The sequence below is a fragment of the Lutra lutra genome, chromosome 8 (assembly GCF_902655055.1).
Source record: "Lutra lutra chromosome 8, mLutLut1.2, whole genome shotgun sequence".
Classification (NCBI taxonomy): Eukaryota; Metazoa; Chordata; class Mammalia; order Carnivora; family Mustelidae; genus Lutra; species Lutra lutra.
Genome location: NC_062285.1, coordinates 119,009,851 through 119,034,074, shown reverse-complemented (window position 1 = coordinate 119,034,074; position 24,224 = coordinate 119,009,851). Strand labels below are relative to the sequence as shown.

At 39.4% G+C, this 24,224-nt stretch overlaps 1 protein-coding gene across 4 annotated transcripts in view; it reads left to right on the top strand.

The window, feature by feature from the left end:
• FGD6 (FYVE, RhoGEF and PH domain containing 6) overlaps nt 1–24,224 on the top strand; it is a 118,691-nt gene that overhangs the window by 19,573 nt on the left and 74,894 nt on the right. For 3 of the 4 annotated variants that reach the window (XM_047739611.1, XM_047739609.1, XM_047739612.1), the window contains exon 3: nt 17,142–17,292. In XM_047739611.1, the coding sequence (XP_047595567.1) occupies nt 17,142–17,292 (151 nt within the window). The remainder of the gene's footprint in view (nt 1–17,141; nt 17,293–24,224) is intronic. The other variant, XM_047739610.1, reaches the window with a different exon arrangement.

The following is a 24,224-nucleotide window of genomic DNA, read 5'->3' as shown; positions in this document are numbered from 1 at the left end:
TCCATATCCTCTTCAGCACTTGGTGTTTGGTACCCTTTTTTTAGCCATCCTGATAGGTGTGTAGTGACATCCATTGCATTTGGCATTTCCTTGATGGCTGATGATGTTAAATATATTTTCATGTGTACATTTGCCATCTATATATCCTCTAAGGTGAAATCTCTTTTTCTTTGGCCCATTTTCGAATGAGAATTTTTGGTTTCTTGTTTTTAAAGAATTATCTTGTAATTTGGCATCATTTGGTACCCTGTTCCCTTGAGATAAAATTCAAACTCTTTACTCTAGTGTATAAGACTTTTCGTGGTCTGGCCCCAGTTGGCCTTTCTAATCTCATGAGTTTGCCCACCTGTATGAGACCGACCAACATTCCTAAGCACTCTGTTCCCTTTCATAGCTTTGTTCTACTATCTGACACAACCTTTCCCCTAGACAGATTATGTCATCCTTCTAGACCTAACTCAGATGTCACTTTCTGTGAAAATCCTACCTTCCAGTGGAGGAAATGTAAAAAAATAATCCTTCCACCTCCACCTATCCACTGTCCCACTTACCCAGTTCGGTTGTTCTTTCTAATACTTTCTGTTCCATATATAATCTATTTATTTGCCCATCTGTCTCTCTTACTAAAATACAACCTGTATGAATGAGAAGCATTTAATTCTGCTGCATGGCTTTCTCTCCAGTGCCTAGAACAGTGCCTGGCATACAGTAGGCACATAGTAAACATTTATTGAAAGACTGAATAAGGAATTGAATTTGTGAATACTTGTGTTGCCACTCCCACAGCATATTGGCCGGCATATCCTGTTTATTGGTGTTATAAAAGTAATAAGCTACCCTCTACTGTATTGATTATATACCAAGCAATACAGCCCACCTCTTTTCTTGGTCTGCTTTTGTACAGCACTGCCTCATCATTTTTTCATAGCAATCTGTTAGCTTCATCCTATGACTCCCTTCAAAAAAAGAAACATAAGGTATAAGAAATATAAGAATAAATATTGTAAGAGAGTATAAGCATCTTTGTGTCCCTGGCCTCAGCAGATACCTGGCATGAAATAGGTGGACACATCTGAGTAAATAGTTGTCAGGTTCTATGTTGCTTTTACTTGTGTGAGGTCAGACTCCAGCTGCATTTTGAATAAACCAGTGTCCCACTGGCCAGGCTTCCAGAATGCACAGGAAACATCTGTTAATTTTGGAAAGCAATTACACCGACTTGGAGAATTACTGCTATTTGTTAAAACAGAGCTCCCTTAGAGAAGAGAAATTGAGCTAAAAGACCTCACATGAGTATCTTTATTAGATAGTGAGCATCCCTCCATGGTATAGAATTGTTAAGCAAGAAACATTCCATTCCACTCTTTCCATTGGTCATCTTAGCAAAACTGCAGAAAGCGCCATGCGTCTAAATTCCCATGCCAATCAAAAGCCATTTTTGACAGTTTCTCAAAGTTGTACAGATCTTAAGGTGCCTATCTTGATGTACTATTCAGAAAATGCAGACAATTACTAAAAAAAAATAAAAATTTTTATGAAACTTTTCTTAAGTGAAGGACCTGTCTTTTATGCCTGACATGTAGTGAGAAAACGGAAAGTTAAAAAAAAAAAAAAATCCTAGCAGTTTGTAGGTACCCTTGGAGTTAGCCAAAATTTAAAAAGATGCCCCAAAGTCCTGGTAAAGGCCTTGTGCAATTTTTATATATATGGGGAAACAATTGGAATGATACAGCTACAGAAAATGTGCTTTCTCTTATGGGGTGAATTATTATTTTAGACTCTTTGTTGTTTGCAAATAAAGTGTATTATGAACAGCAGTCTGGAGTAGTTGGATATCCAGGTGCGAAGAATATGAGTCTTACCTAAAAAAGATACAAAATCATCTAGAAAAATGTTAACTTAGGAAAACTTCTTACCCTTGTCTTTTAGTTTTCTCACTATATAACAGATAAAATCCCGTGTTCTAGCTGTTAAGAAGACAAGTAAAATATAGAATATGCTTGTGCATTTGCACCGATAACCTGTGAAGGCTGCTTAATAGATTACATATTTCCACTTAGTGTATCAAATACTATTTCTAGGTAACAGGTTCTTACGGCATATCAAGTGTATGCTAAGTTCCACATGTGGGGAAGGATAAAAGGAACTTTTTTTTTTTAAGATTTTATTTATTTATTTGACAAAGAGAGACAGCGAGAGAGGGAACACAAGCTGGGGGAGTGAGAGAGGGAGAAGCAGGCTTCCCTCTGTGCAAGGAGCCCAACATGGGGCTTGACCCCAGGACCCTGGGATCATGACTTGAGCTGAAGGCAGCCTCTTAACGACTCAGCCACCCAGGCACCCTAAAAGGAACTTTTAAAATGAGAATTGGTACTAAGGCTTTAGCGAAGAATATAAAATAAAGATCTGAAAGGTAAAAGTTTTCTTGACTATTAAAGAAATGGGTTTTGGTCTCATCAAACTATATGAACTCTTTATAGAGCAAAATTTAAACACTGTGAAAATAAGCAAATACATTAGCTTTAATAGGTTCAGGAGTTTTTTGATAGTAAAATTAGTTTAGGTATATATTTATATTTTTTTAATTCTTTTTTAGAATTTTGTATTTAAATTCAATTAGCCAAACTATAGTTTATCATTAGTTTCAGATGTTGTGTTCAATAATTTATCAGTTGTGTATAACACCCAGTGCTCATGACATCATGTGCCCTACTTAATTGGATGATGGGCGTTAAGTAGTTCAGATATATTTTTATATCCAGTGGTTACTTGATTACCTGTTGATTGTTGACGCTTTTGTATAGTGAGCTAAAATGAGATCTTAGCCATTTCATTGAATGTAGCCTTATTAGATTGATTCTCCATAGTAGTAATTCTAAGCATCTTTAATTTTTATTGAGCCCTTCCCACTGTTAAGGAACAAAGTATTTTCAAATGCTCTTCTGCACTGTACAGATTAGTGTCTTTTCAGCCTGCTCACTGAAATCTTGGCCTCAGTAAATACTTCTTCTGGCCTTTCTGCTAATGCCCTATGGGTAGGTGGATTCCATAAGTTAAAATCGGTGACTGTGAGTAGGGGTGTTGAAGTTTACAGTAGCTTCTACAGGAAGTATACTGAAAATTATTGCCATAATCCACATGTCAACATGATCTAATTTTTTGCATTTTGTGGGAGGCTTAGACAGTGATGGCTGTCTCCAGTCCATCCTCCCCTTTACCTTTGATCTTTTCCTCCTCTTCTCTTCTCTTCCTCCTCCTTCTCCTTCTTCTCCTCCTCCTTCCACTCCTCCTCCTTCTCCTCTTCTTCTTCTTCTTCTATTATGATTTTATTTATTTATTTATTTGACCGAGAGAGAGCAGAGAGATGGAACACAGCAGGGGGAGTGGGAGAGGGAGAAACAGTCTTCCTGCTGAGCAGGGAGCCCGATGTGGGGCTCGATCCCAGGATCCTGAGGTCATGACTTGAGCTGAAGGCAACCACGTAGCAACTGAGCCATCCAGGTGCGCCTGCTCTTTTCTTCTTAAGTATTTAAAAAAAAAAAAAAAAAAAAAATATATATATATATATATATATATATATGTACTGTTTATGAGGGATGCTTGGAATAACTGAGATTACTAAATTTAGGGGGAGGGAGGATGGGGATTTTCAATTCTTTGTATTTTAATTTTTTAATAAAAGTTATATAGAATCCTTTTTTTTTTCTTTCGAAGTTAAATGTGCAAACAGTGAAAAATAAAATGCTTCTTCCTTTCCCTGTCATTATCCCCCTTCCATTCCAGTTTAGAGAAAAAGTTTTCTGGGGGTTTTGTTTGCTTGCTTTTTTAATATGGAAAGTTTTAGAATAAATGGAAAGTTCTGTGTTCACAGGAGGCCTTTCTTGTCTTGGAGGTACTTGAGAAAGGCCGAGGCTGTCAGCACTGTTTCCTTTGAGGCAGGAAGTCTTCCTTGTGTCACCTCAGTGCCTAACACAGAACCTAACTCAGCAGGAGCTCAGTGAAGGGCTAGGGTAATGTGGACATACGTCACAGATGGAGGAGTAGAGCATGCTTTGTCTTTCTACCTGCTCCTTATCTCTTTCCTCTTTCCCTCTTTTCTTACTGTTTTCTAGTATCTCAACTTCTCCTTACTTACTTCTGCTCCTTTTCTGGTGCCTTTAGCTGGTGGCTCAAAGTAGGGGATCAGGGTTTTGAAGTACTGTCTACTAGACTCTTTCTACTTTAGGATGAAAATCTGAAATTAGAAGAGAAATACAGGTGGGGTGCCTGGGCAGCTACGTCAGTTAAGGGTCTGCCTTCAGCTCAGGTTGTGATCTCAGGGTTCTGGTTTTGGGCCCCTGCTGGACTCCTTGCTCAATGGGGTGTCAGTTTCTCCATCTCCCTCCCTCTGCTCCTCCCCCAGCTCATGCTCTCTCTTTCTCTCAAATAAATAAAATCTTTTTTTTTTTTTTAAGATTTTATTTACTTGATAGAGATCACAAGTAGGCAGAGAGGCAGGCAAGGTGGGGTGGGGGTGGGAAGCAGGCTCTCCGCTGAGCCAGAGCCCGATGTGGGGCTCGATCCCAGGACCCTGAGACCATGACCTGAGCCAAAGGCAGAGGCTTAACCCACTGAGCCACCCAGGCGCCCCTAAACAAAATCTTTAAAAAAAAAAAAATAGAAAGAAATACTTTGCTTTACATTGCAAAGTAAAGTTTCTGTTACCAAAAGAATTGGCAACTTCGTTGCATGACTCATGCTTTTTATATCTTTCAGAGATCTTTTCAGTCTTTGTTGTTCTTTTTTACCAAAGAGGGATAAAGCTAGTGTTTAGAAAGGTGCTTTTAAAAATATCTGGAAGGGTGCCTGGGTAGCTCAGTGGATTAAGACTCTGCCTTCGGCTCCTGTCATGGTCTCAGGGTCCTGGGATCAAGCCCTACATCAGGCTCTCTGCTCAGCAGGAAACCTGTTTCCTCCTCTCTCTCTCTCTGCCTGCCTCTCTGCCTACTTGTGATCTCTGTCTGTCAAATAAATAAATAAAATCTTCTTTTTTTAAAAAAAATATTTTATTTATTTATTTGACAGAGAGAGAGAGGCAGAGATCACAAGTAGGGAGAGAGGCAGGCAGAGAGAAGGGGGAAGCAGAATCCCTGCCAAGCAGAGAGCCCAATGTGGGGCTCGATCCCAGGACCCTGAGATCATGACCTGAGCGAAAGGCAGAGGCTCAACCCACTGAGCCACCCAGGTGCCCCAATAAATAAAATCTTCTAAAAAAAAAAAAATGTGTCTTGAGTTCTAATGCGACACCTCTAAATTAGGTGGTAACTGAAATTGTTTTAGAAACAGGAGACAGTATTGTGATGTAGGTAAAACTGTGGTTATTCTGAGCTTCAGGATAGTACTGTACAAGTACAAACTCCCAGAAAGCAGCACTGAAAGACCTGCTGTGAAAGGTCTTTTGGCTCAGATGATCTCATCGCAGGAGTTCGTTACTCAGCCGCGTACACTGACGATGAGCTGTTTCACATGACTGATAATGCAGAAGCTTCTCTCTGAAGTCAGTTTTTATACAAGTCTAGACTTTTAAGTGTCTAGAATGATAATTTATTTTTTTTAATATTACAGGTGACACTCTAAATGTGTGAGGAGGGAGAGCATGCATACAAGCAAATGAGCTTCCTATGTATGAGGCATTGTTGTTAGTACATTATTCATATAAATTCATTGAAGCCTCATAAAGCCCTTTCAGATAGGCACTATTATTATCTCTATTTTATGGATGAGGAAACTGAGGCAAATTGAGGTTATGAGCTTATTAGCCAGTTTTGCTTAGATAGTAAGTGACAAAGCAAAGATGAAAACAGGCAGCTTTTTGCTCCAAAGCAGATATACTGCTTTTTCCGGGTAAGCTACTAAAGCAAGGGTCAGTAAACTTTTTTGCTGAAGGGTCAGATGGTAATTATTTTAGACTTTGAAAGGCCATTTGATCTCTGTTGCAGGTCTTCAATTCTGTGGATATAGCATGAAAGCAGCCATAGAAAGTCCAAAAACAAATGTGTTTGGCCGTGTTCTAATAAAACTTTATTTGTAGACACTGAAATTTGAGTTTTATGTAATTTGCACACATCACAAAATATTTCTCTTGAGTTTTTTCTACTATTCTTGGCGTATGGGCCTTACAAAAGAAGCCGCAGATTGGACTTGTCTACTCATTCTGTACTGTTTTTGTGTGAGATGTAAAGATAAAGGTCACTAATTTATTTTTTTCTTTCTTTCTTTTTTTTTTTTAAAGATCTTATTTATTTATTTCACAGAGAGAGAGAGAGATCATAAGTAGGCAGGCAGAGAGGTGGGGGGAGGGAAGCAAGACTCCCTGCTGAGCAGAGAGCCCAATGCGTAGCTCAGTCCCAGGACCCTGAGATCATGACCTGAGCCAAAAGCAGGGGCTTAATCCACTGAGCCACCCATGCACCCCAAGGTCACTAATTTATCAATTCATTCATGTAGGAAATAGATCAGGTATTGTACTAAATACTGTGGTAACCAGGGGTGAACAAAAACAAAACCTTCCAGTTCCTCTTACCGTAGTGGACCAGTTTGTTCTCCTCCTTCTCATGTCTGCTTTTATTTATTTATTTATTTATTTTATTTATTTTTTTTTTTAAGATTTTATTTATTTATTTGACAGAGAGAAATCACAAGTAGGCAGAGAGGCAGGCAGAGAGAGAAGAGGAAGCAGACTCCCTGCTGAGCAGAAAGCCCGATGTGGGGCTTGAACCCAGGACCTGGGATCATGACCTGAGCCGAAGGCAGCGGCTTAACCCACTGAGCCACCCAGGCGCCCCTCATGTCTGCTTTTAAAATTTTGTCTTTATTTCCTGTCGGTTGCATGTACTAGACATGTGCACATTATGTCATTTAATCTTCATAGCCAGTGGCATTATCTCAATTTTATCGTTTGGGGAAGAGGCTCAAGAACTAGCCATCTGCACACAGCAGGTAAGCAGTGGAGCCTAGATTCAAATGCAAGACTGTCTTGGGTTTAGGTGTTTTTTCTTCTCTTCGCTAGTGCCTTCTTTCTGCTCCTAGAAATGTATGAAACTGTAATGAAATGCTTCTGACCCTTTCTAAAGGGAATCTCTGTATCTCACTTCTTAAACACGTTTGTTTTTACTTCCCTTCCATTCGTTCTGGCTCTAGCTTTCAAAGATGCTGTGCAGGTTTGTTAGAAATGTTAAGGTGTTTCCCAGGTTTCCCAGTCAAGAAAGCTAAAATTAAACAGGGAGCTAGTTAATCATGTAACTAGTGAAAAGATATAGTCATGCATGGGAATAAGAGTGGAGGAAGAAAGTCCATGTCCTTCCTGATGCCCTTGCCAGCCTCTCAGTCTTGAAAAAAGAGACCTGTGTCTCCAATGTGCTCTGAGAAAGAAATGGGTTCTTCATGGCTCTCTGGGATTATTGATGATTCATAGGGGTGGCCTGGAGTAGACTTTTAGGACAGTTCTTTTGTGGGTAGTACCTGAGGAAGACAAATGATAAGTAGAATTGTTCATGTATAGTTTTAAATAATGAAGTGAACTGACGTTTATGAGTGACAATCTAACCTCCCCATCTTGGCTGCTTATGGGCTCCTATCCTTCTCTCCATTGCAGGGGGAAATTCCAATTACAGGTTGTAGTTCCTGTTAGAAAATGGGAACACTCAAGTAGGCTTGGCTAAAATAAGATCTTAGATGAAAAGCAGATGTCTTTTTTGTTTAATTACTGGTTTCCTTGTGATTCCCTACTACTTTATTATAGTGGGGTATATATTTAAGATAATATTGAATATTCTGTAACATGTAATATGTTGTGTTTCTGTAACACGTAACATTAATACCTTTAACTTGAAAATTGCTTAAGTTTATCATGGCAAACTTTGGAATTATATGCAAAATATAATAGGTATACAGGAAGCTAACTTGATATCCCTTCAAGGGGATTTATCAGAATAATTCTATTAGAAACTGTCAGTATACCTGCTTTGTACTTAAAGATCCCAGAAAATAGCACCCTCTTTTGTGGTTTTAAGTATTTTAAATTAGCAATTAATTAAATTAATAATTAACTTATAGTTTGTGTATAATTTTAAAATAAATATATAACTTAATATTTTATTTATAATATAATTAAATTAATGATGTTTTGATTATTTTCTATCCACCCTGTCGGTGAGGAAGGGATTCCTGACCATGGGTTATGAGGATTGCCAGACGCATGACATCAGACAGATGAGATTCATGGCAGTTTGTTGGTCACATATACAGCCTAGAGGAGGAGGACATAGCATGCCACACAGGGCCACATCGAGAATGCACTTGGGAACAAAGTGAGTCACCAGGGGCTGTGCTGTGGAAGGCAGACCCTGCAGTAACAAGGGAGTGGGGTGACCTTTGGTTCCCATGGGACAATGTGATTGGCTGGTTTGAGTAACTGCACGTGTCAAGGGGTTAAAGTCCTCTACTCAGGTGTAGCCGAAACTGTCCCTGTGATAGACAAGATCGTTTGGCTAGGGCGCCCTGTCTGAGGAACAACAGAGTAGGAAGGGTAACTTGTAGTTAAGCCATTTGACATCCTCTTGGTTTTCCATCGATGTTAAGGCAGAACACAATAGGTTTCATACCATAGTGGTTTTATCATACCATAGTCAATTTTACCGACTGAGCCAATTCATAGTCAAGAGCATAGCATGGGTAGAGGGAATGATCACATTTTCCAAAGATCTCTCCACCTTGTCAGTGGCTGCTCGGGTTATGATGAAATTAGTGGAAGCAACGTGGATTGTATAATTGACACAAAAATACATGGTCACCCTGTTTAAGAAGAGAGTCATAGGATGAGGTGTTTATGTCCCCATCAATCAGTCTTACTCACCTGGCCCAGCTTCCAACTAGGTTCCCTACTATAGTGTTAGAACCAGGCAAGGCCGAAGAGAGGGCTTGGGTTTGGATCCCCAGTTCCCACTGTGGATGGATGCTTGCCTTTTCTGCCATGGCTGCCTGCCTAGACAGAGATTTCTCTCTAACTTGATAAACACCCTAACTTTTGGGGCACCTAGGAGGGTCAGTGGATTAAGCCTCTGCCTTTGGCTCAGGTCGTGGTCTCAGGGTCCTGGGATGGAGCTCTGCATTGGGCTCTCTCCTCAGCAGGGAGCCTGCTTCCCCTTCTCCCTCTGCGTGCCTTTCTGCCTACTTTGATCTTTCTCTGTGTCAAATAAATAAATATTTTTGAAAAAACAAACACGCTAACTTTTCATCACACAGAAACCTTGCCACCACCTTGCCCCCCAAGTACCCATCCCTCAAACCTCTGACTGCCCCACCATGCACAGGGTGTCTCTTTCGCTGGTTCTTTAGCCGTTAGTGTCTATGTACTGCCTTTAACATTTAGCATGCACTAGCTTTTAGTTGTACTCTCTTTAGGACATAGTCCCTGCCTATATGCTAATTATGGTGGTTATCCCAATTCCCCCTGCCTTTATCTGTTTAGGAAAGCTTCACTCAGCAGGTAAAAAGAAAAGCAACCAACAGAATTTACAGTTTGAACATTAACTAATTCTATAGATTATCTTCATCCAGCCCCTAAAATAATATGATATATGATAAGCCCTCGATATTTATTGAAATAAATGGCATAGCAGTTTTATGTATTTTAAATATTATAGAGTATATATATGACAATATATGTATAAATGTATTTGTAAATATGCAGCATTTGTGTGTGTGTATGTGTGTGTGTGCACGTGTGCATATGTGGGTCTAAACATGAAGCACTCTCATGTAGCCATCCCCTCCTCATTATTTCTAGTGTCCTTTACTCAAGAGTTATATATTATACAATGAGGAGGTGAAGGGAAGAAAGGATGGTGGGTCAACTCTAACTTAAAATTTTTTCATTTTTCCACAAATAAACATCATCTTCGCTACAATGACAAAACTGGATTGGAAATGTGCTGTATTTTATTTGGAGGCAATTCTAAGCTCAAGAGAATGCTTTTCTGTTTGTATTAAGAAAAAGATTTCAGTGTACATTTCTTGAAGAATATTTTAAGGAATCATTCTCAAACCCCTCCAAATTTTAAGAAAACAAAATTGCTGGTAATTAAATGTTTGGTATTTATTTTAGCTAGTGCTTGTTTCAGGAGGCATTTTTTTTTTTTTTTAGATTTTTTATTTATTTATTTGACACAGAGAGAGAGAGATCACAAGTAGGCAGAGAGGCAGGTAGAGAGAGGGCGAAGCAGGCTCCCCGCTGAGCAGAGAGGCCTGATGTGGGGCTCAATCCCAGGGCCCTGAGATCATGACCTGAGCGAAGGCAGAGGCTTAACCCACTGAGCCACCCAGGTGCCCCAGGAGGCATTTTTTTATAACAATCTGTTCCTCTCTAGCTAGGAGCGGCTCATGTCTGAATCAGATGCCTTCCAGCTAAACTGGAGAGACAAGAGTGCCTACTGGAATGTGATCAGACTTAGGCTCCTCTTGTGTCACTGGGATTGCACCAGGAGCCCTGGAGGCCTATTTAGAGGGCAGAAGTTTTCCCACAACTCAGAATGCTGTGGGAGATGCCTGATAGTATGGTACTGTTCACTGTGGCATAGGCAATAGGTTGTGTGTTTATTACTCTGTGGCCCCTGCAATATGTTGAACTATCCCTTTACAGACTCTTTTTCTCTTTTTATTTTTGTTTTTTAAAAAGATTTATTTATTTATTTGAGAAAGAGAGATAAAAAGAGCAGGAGGAGGAGCATAGGGAGAGGGAGAGAGAGAATCCCAAGCAGACTTCTTGCTGCACAGAGCCCGGCGTGGGGCTCTTTCCCAGGACCCTGAAATCAAGAGTCCAGTGCCCAACCGACTGAGCCACCCAGGCGCCCCTCTTTTTCCTTTTTTAAAGTCATCAGCTGGCTGGCCAGAAGGTCATTCCTCCCTATCTATTCTCTAGAGGCATACTGATGATTTTCCTGAACAATCCCCTACGGGCCTTAAGGAAAAGCCATAGTCTGTATACCTTTCCCACCTAAAAAGTAGTTAAAGGGGTCAAATAAAGGCAATCTTGAAAACCAGCAGGAATTTGCTACCACAGAAAGGAGTGGCTTCAGAAAAAGGAACCACAGAAAATACCCAGTTTCCCCGGAATGTAAACTGGAGGACTAATAAAAGCTCGTTCTGGGGGACACTGTCAGGAGGGAATACTAGGCTTCAGTGATGGACTTGAAAAACACGCCCACTTCGTTTTATAGCTGTAGAACCCCAGCTTGCTAGTTTTAAAAGACTTGGTTGTTAACACCTCTAAAATCCATGAACCAAAGAGTAAAATGCTAAGTGTGTGCATTTTATGCTGCAAGTTTCTTTTCACTTCCTTTCCTTTTTGTGGTAACAAACTCCTGCTGTGCTATCCCTCATTGTAGTGATTTTGTTTATTCCTACTCTGTGTGTTATTAATCAAAATATTTAACTGAAAGAAGTGAATATGTTATATACATATGTGAAATTATTCTTTTTTTACTAAAGCCCAGATAATAAAATTATTAATTTTTAAAATTAAAATAAAGTTCGTCTTAATGGTTTCTCAGAAGATTAAAAACTACTGTATATTTAAAAAACTAATGTATATACCTTTCTTTAAGGGGAAGGATTTCCGCTATTATAGTGTAATATGAACATTTTCCGTCCACAGCTTTACACCTTATTAAAGCAGTCAGTAATAGAGAAGACCTATCACATGAGGCAGTTTGCCTCTTAGCACAGAGGGGTCACACTTGAAGAACCTGATTTTCGTTCAGGTCAGATAAGTTTGCTTCACACTCTTTTGGCTTTTATGTTCTGTCACCCTGACCCTCTGGCTCTGCAGGTACTTAAAATAATTGCTCAAGACCCCATGTTTGGAAAACCTAAAAACATGCCATGAGTACATGACTTGCTTTATTTGAGGGTGAAAATGGCCACATATACTTATTTCACAGTTGTGCTGGGTTTCCTAAAAGTAGTAGAGAAATAACGTACTCATTTTAGGGGTAGTTCGCATGTACGTTATCTGAGTGGAAAATGGAGAAAATTCTATAAGCACCATATAATTGAAAAGAGGGCCTGAAAACAAGAATAAAAGTGGTTTTCAAATCATTTTTTTGGATTTGATTCATGGTTTTCAACCTGACACTGGAATCTAAAATTCAGTAAAGGAGCTGAAGTACCTGAGTAAAACATACTCTGGTGAAACAAATAGAAACACTTTTTTGATGAAAATTGTGAACCAATAGCCTATAGTTGGCATATAATAATATCTAACTTATGAAAGCTTTCTTTTCTTATTTTTCTATGTAATATTCATTCTTAAGTGCTTACCAGTTTTTCCCATTCATTCTGCAATAAATATGAAAGCAGCCAAAGGAAACGCATAATAACCAAGTCATAATGAGACACCATTTGTAAAAGAATTATAACAACATCCTGCGGACTAGCAGGTTCTGTTCAGTTTGGTCCACGAGTAAAAAGGAAGAGGAAGAGAAAAGATCACAGAAGGGTTCAGATTTACATGTTGTGACTTGAAAAGGAGAAAGAAACTTTGAAGCTGAGGATATTGGAATAAACTTTTTTCTTCCAAGTTTGGAAGGAATTACGTGGAACATTCATTGTTTAAGGGGCTCAGAATAAAATGGCAGACGAGAAGAAAAAGGTAACTGGATTCATCAACAACAGGGGACAGGATTCTGTGCTTTCAAAGTGTTTTTCAGTTAACTCTACTTCTCCTTTTCCTTTCTCTGCTATCCTTGTCCTCCTTCCCCTCCCTTTGCTGGAATTTTCAGTTTCGTGGAGGCTCACAAGAATGTTTTGGTGGTGATGTCTGGCTCAGTGCTGTAAAGGTTTCACTTTCCTGTGAAAGACTCTTAGGGGAGATGGATTAAATAAGTATTTTTAAATACTAATTTAAATTTCTTCTTAGATTTCTTCTAAAAAAGAAATCCTCCTTCATGTGACATCTTAACCTGAAAGAGAAATTTGATGTACTTCCAGTGGAGGGAATACTGTCCTTATCGCAAAAACATAAACAAAAAATAATTGATTTTTTAAAAAGTGATAGCATTAAATAATCAGTCTAAATGTGTTGATGCTTGACTGTGGAACTGAAGAACAGCTGCCTAACCAGTGGGCATTTACTTCTGGCATTATTTTCTCTGTCCTTACTCCATCCAGAAATAAATCATCCTTGGAAAGGATGGCCTGGGGAGATCGAGCCCAGTCCTGACTCTGTCCTGGTTGTGGTCGCAGCTTACTTTCCTTTTACTTCGATTATCAAATTATGAAATAACCAGGCAGGAAAGTATAGAGGAAACACTATGTCCTGTTCCTTTAACCCAGAAAGCTGACAGTGCTAGGACATTATCTTCCAGACAGGGGGAAGGAAATGTAAAGAATACAGGAGCCCCCAACATAGTGACTAGCATCAGTAAGGAATCCATATTTCATTATCAGAGATCTATAGATTTGAAAGCTGTTAAAGATTACATGAGAAAAGAGATGAACAATTTTTCTCTGTTGGATCACATAGAGCTGAACATATAAATGTGGATACTAAATGCCATCTTTCCTGATTTTGCTCCTGAACCCATTATCTTTCCTTAAAATCATATCCCTTGTTAAGATATTTCTATTTCAATTAATATCCCCCTTATTTTGCTGATGACTGTTCATGAAATCTTGAAGGAAGACAGGTTTTTCCCCACCTCTTTACCCTGATGATTTTTTTTAACCTCTTATATCCAACCCTTCCTCTTAATTCCTCATGTAGCCAACCTCATTTCTGCACTGTTGAAATTACTTCTTAGATCCCCATCCACTTCTGTTACACTAGCATTGGGTTATAAGATTAGTCTTCCTAAAACCTTACTTTGCTCACTTTCCTCCCTTCTAAGCTTCAAAAATCGTAAATGGTCTCTCCTGTTTACCATCCAGATGTATGGGGAGCACCTTTCACTTCGGTTGACTCTTTTGAGATCGTCAAGAAGATCTCACTGATACTAATTAGCAGGGCTGTCCTTTTCCCTTGTTGGGTCAGGGGAGTGGGGCAGAGGCTGTGCCTACAAGGCTGGATTGATGGAAGAGGTGTTATTCTCTGCCTCATTGATACTAACAAGAGAGAAGTATGGTAATGACATTCGACTTGGAGTTCTATTAAGGGAATCTTTGAGGTCTACTGGAAGATTTGAATCTTCTTGTTAAAGGCCTGCAAGATGAGTATGGACTCATCTATTGTTTATGACCTTTGGCAGGTTGGCACCTGTCATCCTCTCCAAGCTTTTTTTCCATTAATTATGTATAGAAGACCTCTGCTACAGCCAAAATGTTTTTTTTTTTTTAAGATTTTATTTATTTATTTTGACAGAGAGAAATCACAAGTAAGCAGAGAGGCAGGCAGAGAGAGAGGAGGAAGCAGGCTCCCCGCTGAGCAGAAAGCCCGATGTGGGGCTCGAACCCAGGACCTGGGATCATGACCTGAGCCGAAGGCAGCGGCTTAACCCACTGAGCCACCCAGGCGCCCCTACAGCCAAAATGTTTTTTATTTTCTGAATACAGATATCCATTTCCACACCACTGATTATAATGCCTAGGTTGGCCTTTCTTTAAACCACACACTATCCCAGTGTTACCCCTCCAAACCTTTCTTTGTGATCACCACTGCCATAAATACCGTCTGAACTTCTGAAATTTAACACCCTTTGCTTTCCAATATAAATTTTGTTTATTCAGTAAAAATTTACTGAGGACCTGTTAAGTATCAACTTAACAGGGTATTCAACTGAAAAAGACCCTTCACTTGTTCTTAGGAGTTTACGTTTTAGCTAGGGAAACAAATTTATCAACAGGTACATTGGAAGGAGATGGTGTGGGATTCAGAAGAGACAAGAAAGCTAATGTGAGAGAAGGAGGAGATAAGCAGGGAAGGTTTTCTGTAGGAAAGCAATTTTCAGAACTAAACTCGCCCAGCATGGGACATCTAGGTGACTCAGTCTGTTAAGCGTCTGCCTTCTGCTCAAGTTATTATCTCAGAGTCCTGGGATTGAGTCTCATCAGGCTCCTTGTTCAATGGGGAGCCTGCTTCTCCCTCTGCCCTCCACGCCCCGTGCTTGTGCTTTCTCTTTCTCTCTGACAAATAAATAAAGTCTTAAAAAAAAAAAAATCTCCCAATATTTTGTGGCGGTTATGTTTTGATCCATATCCTTTTAATATTTAAAGCTTTTTTTTTTTTCTTGTTCTGAAATGTTAACTTTTTTAAGTATTTATATACCTAATGGTTGTGGCAACTGGCTACTTATTATCTCATCAATAATGGCTTTCCAGATGTTGAACCAAGAAACACCTCTCAGCTCTCTCTTCAGACAGAATAAACCTAATTTCCTCACAGGTGCTACAAGCTGTTACTGATTATCCAAAATTTTTATACTGTTGAGTCTAAAAGAGTGCAGTGATTTGAAAAAACCAGATTACTGGGCTTTTGTTACAACCAGATTGTGATTCAGTGGGGCAGGGTGAGGCCTAAAGTTCTGTATTTCTAAAAAGCTTCTGGTGATGCTGAAGCTGCTTATAGATTGAACATGTTTTGAGTTACAGGGTTTTAGAGGATGTAAAGAGTTAAAGAATTAATGATAAAAACAAGTTGAGGTAGGTTTTGCTTTACTTAAATAGATGTATCCTGCAGTCTCTCTATCCTGTTAACTTTATTTACTCCAGCTAATTTAAATCAACTAATTACCCAGCTGGGTTGGGCTCCTGTCCCTGCACCCAGAGGCAGTGAGTTTTGCTGGTGATCTGACTGGGAAGCTTCCGCTCTCCACCCCCAACTCCACCCTAGGGTGTGAGTCTCCTCCCTGTCATGGAGCTATGATCGGCGCGCACCCCCCTACTTGAGGCTGTGATATGATTCCCTGAGGCCCTCCAGGTCCTGAATAGTAAGGAACCCCTGTCTTTGGCAGAGGGAGGTGTTCCTTTTGGCATTCTGCCTTCATCCAACTGGTTTCTCTAACAGTTGAGTTCCAGGAATGGCATCTGAGGCTGTCTGTATCCTACAATGTGTAATCAGGAACTGGCAGAGAATTCATCTTTAGCTTTTAAGATTCCTGTTAGGAATTTTCATAACATGTAGGAGCCTTGGCAGTTGAGTGACCTGGCCCTGACCCGTAAAGGGACCTGCCAGGGTGAAATGCAACTGTCTCTTTACTCTGAGTGTTTCCCCCTGACGATTTTCTCTGATTCTTTTACTGACTCTTCTGTTGTGCATGTATTCTTGTAAACTGCAGACAGAAAAACAGTTGCTACAGATAATTTGTTCCTGAGTCTTTACAACCAAAGTTAGAATTATTTCTGCCGTCTTCCTGGGGAACTCTGCTATGGAATTCCCCCCCCTCCCCAAGACTGGATTGCAACAATGGCTCTTAGATTGAAGAGATCTGTCTCAGTACAAAGTGGAAAATGTTGATGACGTCAGGCTGGAGAGGTGGAGGTGGTAAATGGCCTGGTACAGTGATTTTCAGACTTCCAGCATGTATCCCCTAGGGGCCCTGCACCCCTAGAGTTTCTGATTCGGCAGGTCTGGATCAGAGCCCAAGAGTTTTTAACATCCTCATCCCTTCCCATGTCTTATGATGTGGTTACATAAAAGGAACTGGGGATAATCAAGGAGGCTGGGCACATGTTCACAGTAGCCCATGCATTGTTCATTACCTCCCAATTCTGGCAGATTTGTTAGTTGCTTTAAAAAAAAAGTAAAACAGACCCAGGGAAACACAACCTCTTCGAATGTTCCCATGTAGCTAGTGAGTGCCCGTTTGTGGTAACCTAGGTTACATCCTTCCAAGGCTTCTTGGTTCATAGGACTGGAGACCTGATCTTTTCAAGGAAGAAGATAGAGAAGCATAGGATTAGGGCAGCTGTGAAAACGAAATTGGGTTTTTGACAGCTGAGATAGCAAAAGAGAAGGGGAAGTTTGGTTGGTCTGGCTATTTCTATCCTGGTGTTCACATCCCTTAGGTATACCTAGCTTACATCATAGGAATAAGACGGTTGATCCTATGTGGGTTTTGGAGAGTATTTCTTGTTATTAAATGTGACTAAGGCAATATTCTCTACTGAAGCAGTTCTGGAGCATCCCAGGAGGGACACAACGATCTTGATCTTGGTCTTGGTGAACTTCCTTCAGATGAGGAAGAAGACATCAACAGTTCTGACGAAGACGATGTCAGCTCTGACTCTAGTAAAGGGGAACCTGACCTGGGAGACAAACAGGTATATGTTACTATTTAAGTGTTTCTACTTCTGTGTTTGTTGGTCTCATAATATTTGGAAATAATATTTATCAGCATGACAGACACAAAATCCCCAGTTATTTTTTTTTTAAACTTATAAAATATTATCTAATTTAAAATTAGTTTCTGCTGGGGTGCCTGGGTGGCTCAGAGGGTTAAGCCTCTGCCTTCAGCTCAGGTCGTGATCTCAGGGTCCTGGGATCGAGCCCTGCATCAGGCTCTCTGCTCAGCAGGGAGCTTTCCCCTCTCTCTCTGCCTGACTCTCTGCCTACTTGTGGTCTCTCTCTCTATATCAAATAAATAAATAAAATCTTTAAAATAAAATAAAATAAAATAAAATTAGTTTCTGCTATAATGTAGTACCTAAGATTATCACATTTCTAAATGCACATCACTTAGAGTTTAGTAATTTTTTTGAGAAATTTATTTTTGGCACTGTCCTTTGGTTTTCCTTTTGATAACGGAAATCCCCTCTAAGGATTGTTCCTTCTATTGCTAGCAATTCTACTTGAAAGAAGGGAATTAGATGCATTTCAGACTTAATGAAATCTTTTTAGAGATAGAAAAAGGCTGCGATTAATAACATATCAGGATTTCCTTTGAAGCAATTCAGTACTTGTATTTTCAGTATACATGAAACAAGATTGGCCACATGTTGATAATTATTTAAGATATGTCAGGACATGGAGGTTCATTATATTGTTACTTTAGTTTGACAGGAATGGTTCACTGTGAATATATATTTTTTTGAATAAAGGCATCATTACAAAGGAAAAAATAGTATATTAAGAATAACCCCACAATATGTTGAAACATTACAGCAAGACAGAATTTGAAAGGATCCTCATAGCAAGCCTATCAAACCATAGAGGAGAAAAACCATGTTTCACCTAACTTCTATGCCATAACTTACCAAGCAGTTGTTTTCTGTTTAATATATTTTAGTTTTTTAAAGTTTATTTCAACTTTAAATGAATGGCATAAGTTGTGTAATTGTCTAGTTTTAAGTACCAGCTCCACCATATACAAGCTGGTTGAGTAACTGCAGGCAAATTATTTAATATCTTTAAGCTAAAGAGCCCCCGTTTTATAAAGAAAAGGATCTATCTCAGAAGTGTGAGGACTAAATGATTTGATTTGTGTAAAGCCTTAGAACACTGTTCAGTACATGGTAAGAACTCAGTGATTATTTGTTTGTTTCTTTTAAGACTTTATGCTGTAAAGTATTGAATCATAGAGTTGGAAGTAACCACTAGAAATTATTTAGCCTTAAGGTCTCTGAGTGTGTAAAGTACCTAAGCCAGATGAGTGACTGTTCTTAAAGGCCCAGCGTATACTTCAGCAGTGTGTGGGTTTTTACTTTGACTATTAAGTATTCCCTCTGGTGCTTTACTGCTATGTGCTATCTCTGATTTGAAAACTTACTTTCCTTGTCGCTGAAGATCACATATATAGATGGTACAAATATTTGTAAAATACTATTTCCCAGATATATACCAGGCATAAAAAGTATGTACTAGACATAAAGCAGTGTTCAAGGATTTTGCTCTTGAACAGCTTACATCCTAATGGGACAAGAGGGGCCATATATTCACTAGAATAGTGAGAACTTCAGATTATTATGTGCTATGAAGGGAATAAAAAGAGCAATGTGCTAGAAACTAAGGAGTCTACTTAGTATAAAGCCTCAAAGAAAGTGATATTTGACTGAGGAATAAATGCCTAGAAAGAGCCAAAGCCTGTAGGATTTGGGGAAGAGGCTTCCAGTGGTCTTCCTCTCCAAGGGCCATAATTAAATCAATCTTCACTGTCTTAGATAAAGTACAAGTTCTTTTTCTAACAAGTACTGCTTCCTGTTGTTTGGGTCTGTTCGTTTCTCTTGTTCAAACCCTTTCTGATTTCTCCTCTTCTTGAAGTATGGCACCAAAAGCGGTGTCCACGTTCTACTAGGAGTCTCACTGACATACCGTATAAAGGAACGATTTCTCTCTACCCTTTTGTGTTATGCATCTTTTCAACACATCCTGTCACAACACTGCCTGGTTGACTCATTTGTTTTGTGGTCATTGGAGACTTCCAGAGTTCCTTCCTCTGTGTTTATACCGGCCTTTCCTTTTCTTTTCTTTTTTTTTTTTTAAGATTTTTAAAGATTTTATTTATTTATTTATTTGACAGACAGATCACAAGTAGGCAAAGAGGCAGGCAGAGGGGGAGGAGGAAGCAGGCCCCCTGCTGAGCAGAGAGCCCAATGTGGGGCTCCATCCCAGGACCCTGAGATCATGACCTGAGCCGAAGGCAGAGGCTTAACCCACTGAGCCACCCAGGCACCCCTCCCTTCTGGTTTTATGTTATTGGTTTTTGTCTTTAGTTGTGCCACCCACTGCAGTATGTCTCTTAATGTTTCTCTGTTTTTATTTTATTTTAAAAATATTTGTTTGAGAAAGAGTGAGTGAGAGAGCAGACATGAGCAGAGTGTAGGAGCACAGGGAGAAGCAGACTCCCCACTGAGCAGGGAGCCTGATTTGGGACTTGATCCCAGGACTCCAGGATCATGACTTGAGCCAAAGGCAAACGCTTAACCGATAGAGCCACCCAGGCGCCTATGTTTTTCTGGTTTTTGTTTGTTTATTTGTTTTGTTTTAAAGATTTTACTTACTTTTTTGAGAGAGAAAACAGGGGGAGGGACAGAAGGAGAGGGGGAGGCAGGCTCCCCACTGAGCAGGGAGCCTGACAGTGGGCTCAACCCAGGACCCTAGGATCATGACTTGAGCCCAAGGCAGATGCTTAACTGACTGAGCCACCCAGACACCCCTATTTTTCTGTTTTTAAAATGAGATTATTTCTTCAGTTAACCATTGACATTTAATATTTTTATATGTTCTTCTAATGTATTAATAATTTCCCTCTTTTAGAGCTGTTGGCCCACCTGACAAGCTTACTCTCTGTTCACCTGAGACAGCTGTGGCAATAATTAAAAGAGCTAACTCTCCTTTTCTAGATGGTTACTGATCCATTTAAGCATAGCCTGGTGAATGCTTTTCTCTTAAGTAATTTGCTTTCAAAGTGGTTAAGAACAGCTTGGTCTTCAGGTGCCTGGGTGGTTCATCTGTCTTTGGTTCACATCAGGATTTCAGGGTCTTGGGATTGAGCCCATATTGGGCTCCCTGCTCAGTGAGGAGTCTGCCTATCCCTCTCCCTCTGTGCCTCCACCCCACTTGTGCTTGCTCACTGTTTTCCTCCCTCTCTTTCTCAAATAAATAAATCCTTTTTTAAAAAAAGAAGAGGAAGAACAACAACAACACAGTCTTTGAGGCTGGATTGCCTGAGTGCTTATCATTTATCAACTCTATGATCTTGAGCAATTTATTTAACATCTTTGCACTTTAGCTTCCCCACCTGTAAAAAGACGAGGGAGTAGGGTAGACACTTGTTTTTCTTTTTCCTTTTTTTTTTTTTTGACACTTGTTTTTATTTTCTAAGATTGTTGTGATGATTAAGGTTATACACTGTTTAAAACAGGTCTGACACAAATTGCTCAACAGATTTTAGCTGTTATTATTGGCATATTTAAAAAGAAGCAAGCAAAATCTTAAGTATCTCTAATCATTGCTTGTTTATCAAAATATAGTTTGAAACTTACCTTATCTTTGATGAATAAATCGGAAATGCATGAAAGGTAATATTGTTTTCTCACAAAAACATGAAATTTGACATCCTAAGACCTATGCTTCAGTCCTGTCTCTGACACTTACTAGGCATTTGACCTTGATCAAATAATTATTTTAAGTACTTTATTTACACCAATCTCATTTCACAATAGATTACAAGTAACAACAAAAAAATGTATGTAATACAAAAGTCAAAATATGTAGTTAAAGAAATCAAGGGGTTAATAAATTGTGCTGGAGCTATTGAACATCCATGTGCCAAAGAATAAAGTAGATGTCTTCCTTTGCTCTTACACAAAAATTAACTCAAATGGATGATAGACTTAAATGTAGGAGCTGAAACTATAAAGCCCTTAGAACAAAATAAAAGAATAACTCTTTATGACTTTGGGTAGTCAGAAGCTGCATTGATGCAACAACAAAAGTATAAGTGATGGGAGGGAAAAATAGCCAAATTGGACATTATCAAAATTAAAAACTTTTGTGCTGCATATAGTACCATCAAGTAAATGAAAGGATAACCCTCAGAGGAGGAGAAAATATTGGCAAACATCTGTAATGAAGGACTTATATCCTGAATATATAAGGAACTCTTACAACTCAATCATAATAAAGAAATAACCCAATTTTTTAAAATGGGGTAAGGGTGCTAAATGAGAAAAATATACAGCGAAGGATACTTTATCCAGCTAGGATGTCATTCAAAATAGAAGGAGTGATTAAAAAGCTTCCAGGACAAACAGAAACTAAAAGACTTTGTGATAATCAAAACATCCCTACAAGAAATATTCAGAGGGGTCCTATAAGCAAAGAGAGAGCCAAAAAGTAACAGACCATAAAGGAACAGAAACAATATACAGTGACAGCCACTTTAGAGGCAAAAGAATGGTACTAAATTCATATCTTTGAATAGTTACCCTGAATGTAAATGGGCTAAATGCCCCAATCAAAAGACACAGGGTATCAGATTGGTTAAAAATCTGCCATCAATAGGCTGTCTGCAGGAGACTCATTTTAGACCCAAAGACACTTCCAGATGGAAAGTGAGGAGATGGGAAGCCATTCATCACGCTAATGGACATCAAAAGAAAGCTGGGGTGGCAATCCTTATACCAGACAAATTAGATTTTATTTATTTATTTTTTAAGATTTTATTTATTTGACAGAAATCACAAGTAGGCAGAGAGGCAGGCGGGGGGTGGGGGGGGAAATCAGGCTCTGAGAAGCAGCGGGGGAAGCAGACGCTGAGTAGAGAGCCTGATGCGGGGCTCAATCCCAGGACCCTGGGATCACAACCTGAGCCGAAGACAGAGGCTTTAACCCACTGAGCCACCCAGGTGCCCCCAGACAAATTAGATTTTAAACCAAAGACTGTAATAAGAGATGAGGAAGAACACTGTATCATAATTAAAGTATCTGTCCAACAAGAAGATCTAACAATTTTAAATATGCCCTTAACATGGGAGTGGCCAATTAAATAAACTAACAATTAATAACAAAATTAAAGAAACATGTTTATAATAATACAATAATAGTAGTGGACTTTAACGACCCCCTCACTGCAATGGACAGATTATCTAAGCAGATGATCAACAAGGAAATAAGGGCTCAAAATGACTCATTGGACCGGATAGACTTCACAGATATGTACAGAACATTCCATCCTAAAGCAACAGAATACACACTCTTCTCAAGTGAACATGGAACAGATCACATTCTGGGTCACAAATCAGGTCTCAACCGGTACCTAAAGATTGGGATCATTACCTGCATACTTTCAGACCACAATGCTTTGAAACTGGAACTCAATCACAAGAGGAAAATTGGAAAGAACTCAAATACATGGAGGCTAAATAGCATTGTACTAGAGAATGAATTGGTCAACCAGGAAATTAAAGAAGAATTTTAAAAATTCAGGGAAACTTTGGGGCCCCTGGGTGGCTCAGTTGGTTGAATGTCTGCCTTTGGTTCAGGTCATGATCTCAGAGTCCTAGGATTGAGCCCCGCGTCAGGCTCCCTGCTCAACAGGAAATCTGCTTCTCCCTCTGCTGCTCCCCTCCACTTGTGCGCGGGCTCTCTCTCTCTCTCTCTCTGAAATAAATAAATAAAATCTTAAAAAAAAATTCACGGAAACATTTTCATGAAAATGAAAACAGTTCAAAATCTTTGGGATGCAGCAAAGGCAGTCCTCAGAAGAATGTATATAGCAATCCAAGCCTTTCTCAATAAATAAGAAAGGTCTCAAATACACAAGCTAACCTTACGCCTAAAGGAGTTGGAGAAAGAATAGCAAATAAAGCCTAAAACACACAGGAAAAGAGAAATAATAAAGATTAAAGGAGATATCAATGAAATAGAAACCAGAAGAACAGAAGAAAAGATCAATGAAACTGGGAGCTGGTTCTCTGAAAGAATTAATAAGATTGATAAACTCTTGGCCAGACTTATCAAAAAGAAAAGAGAAAGGACCCAAATAAAATCATGAATGAAAGAGGAGAGATCCCAACCAACACTGAAGAAATACGAACAATTGTAAGAACATATTATGAGCAACTGTATGCCAATCTGGAAGAATTGGATGCATTCCTAGAGAAGAAATAGAAAACCTGAATAGACCCATAACCAGCAATGGAATTGAAGCCATAATAAAAAATCTCCCAACTGGAGCCCAGGGCTGGATGGCTCCCCGTGGGAGTTCTACCAAACAATTAAAGAAGGACTAATACCTATTCTTCTGAAGCTGTTTTTAAAAATAGAGATAGGGCACCTGGGTGGCTCAGTCGCTAAGCAGCTGCCTTCCGCTCAGGTCATGATCCCAGGGTCCTGGGATCAAGGTCCACATCGGGCTCCCTGCTGAGGGGGAAGCCTGCTTTTCCCTCTCCCACTCCTCTGCTTGTGTTCTCTCTCTCTCTGTGTCTCTCCCTGTCAAATAAATAAATAAAATCTTTAAAAAATAAAAATAAAAAATAGAGGTAGAAGGTAAACTTCAAACTCATTTTATGAGGCGAGATTATCTTGATCCCAAAACCAGACAAAGACCCCACCAAAAATGGGGCTTACAGAACAATATCCCTGGTGAACATGGATGTAAAAATTCTCACCAAGATACTAACCAGTAGGATCCAGTAGTACATTAAAAGGATTATTCACCACAACCAAGTGGGATTTATTCCTAGGCTACAAAGGTGGTTCAATATCTGCAAATCAATCAGTGTGATATATTACATTAATAAAAGAAAGGGCA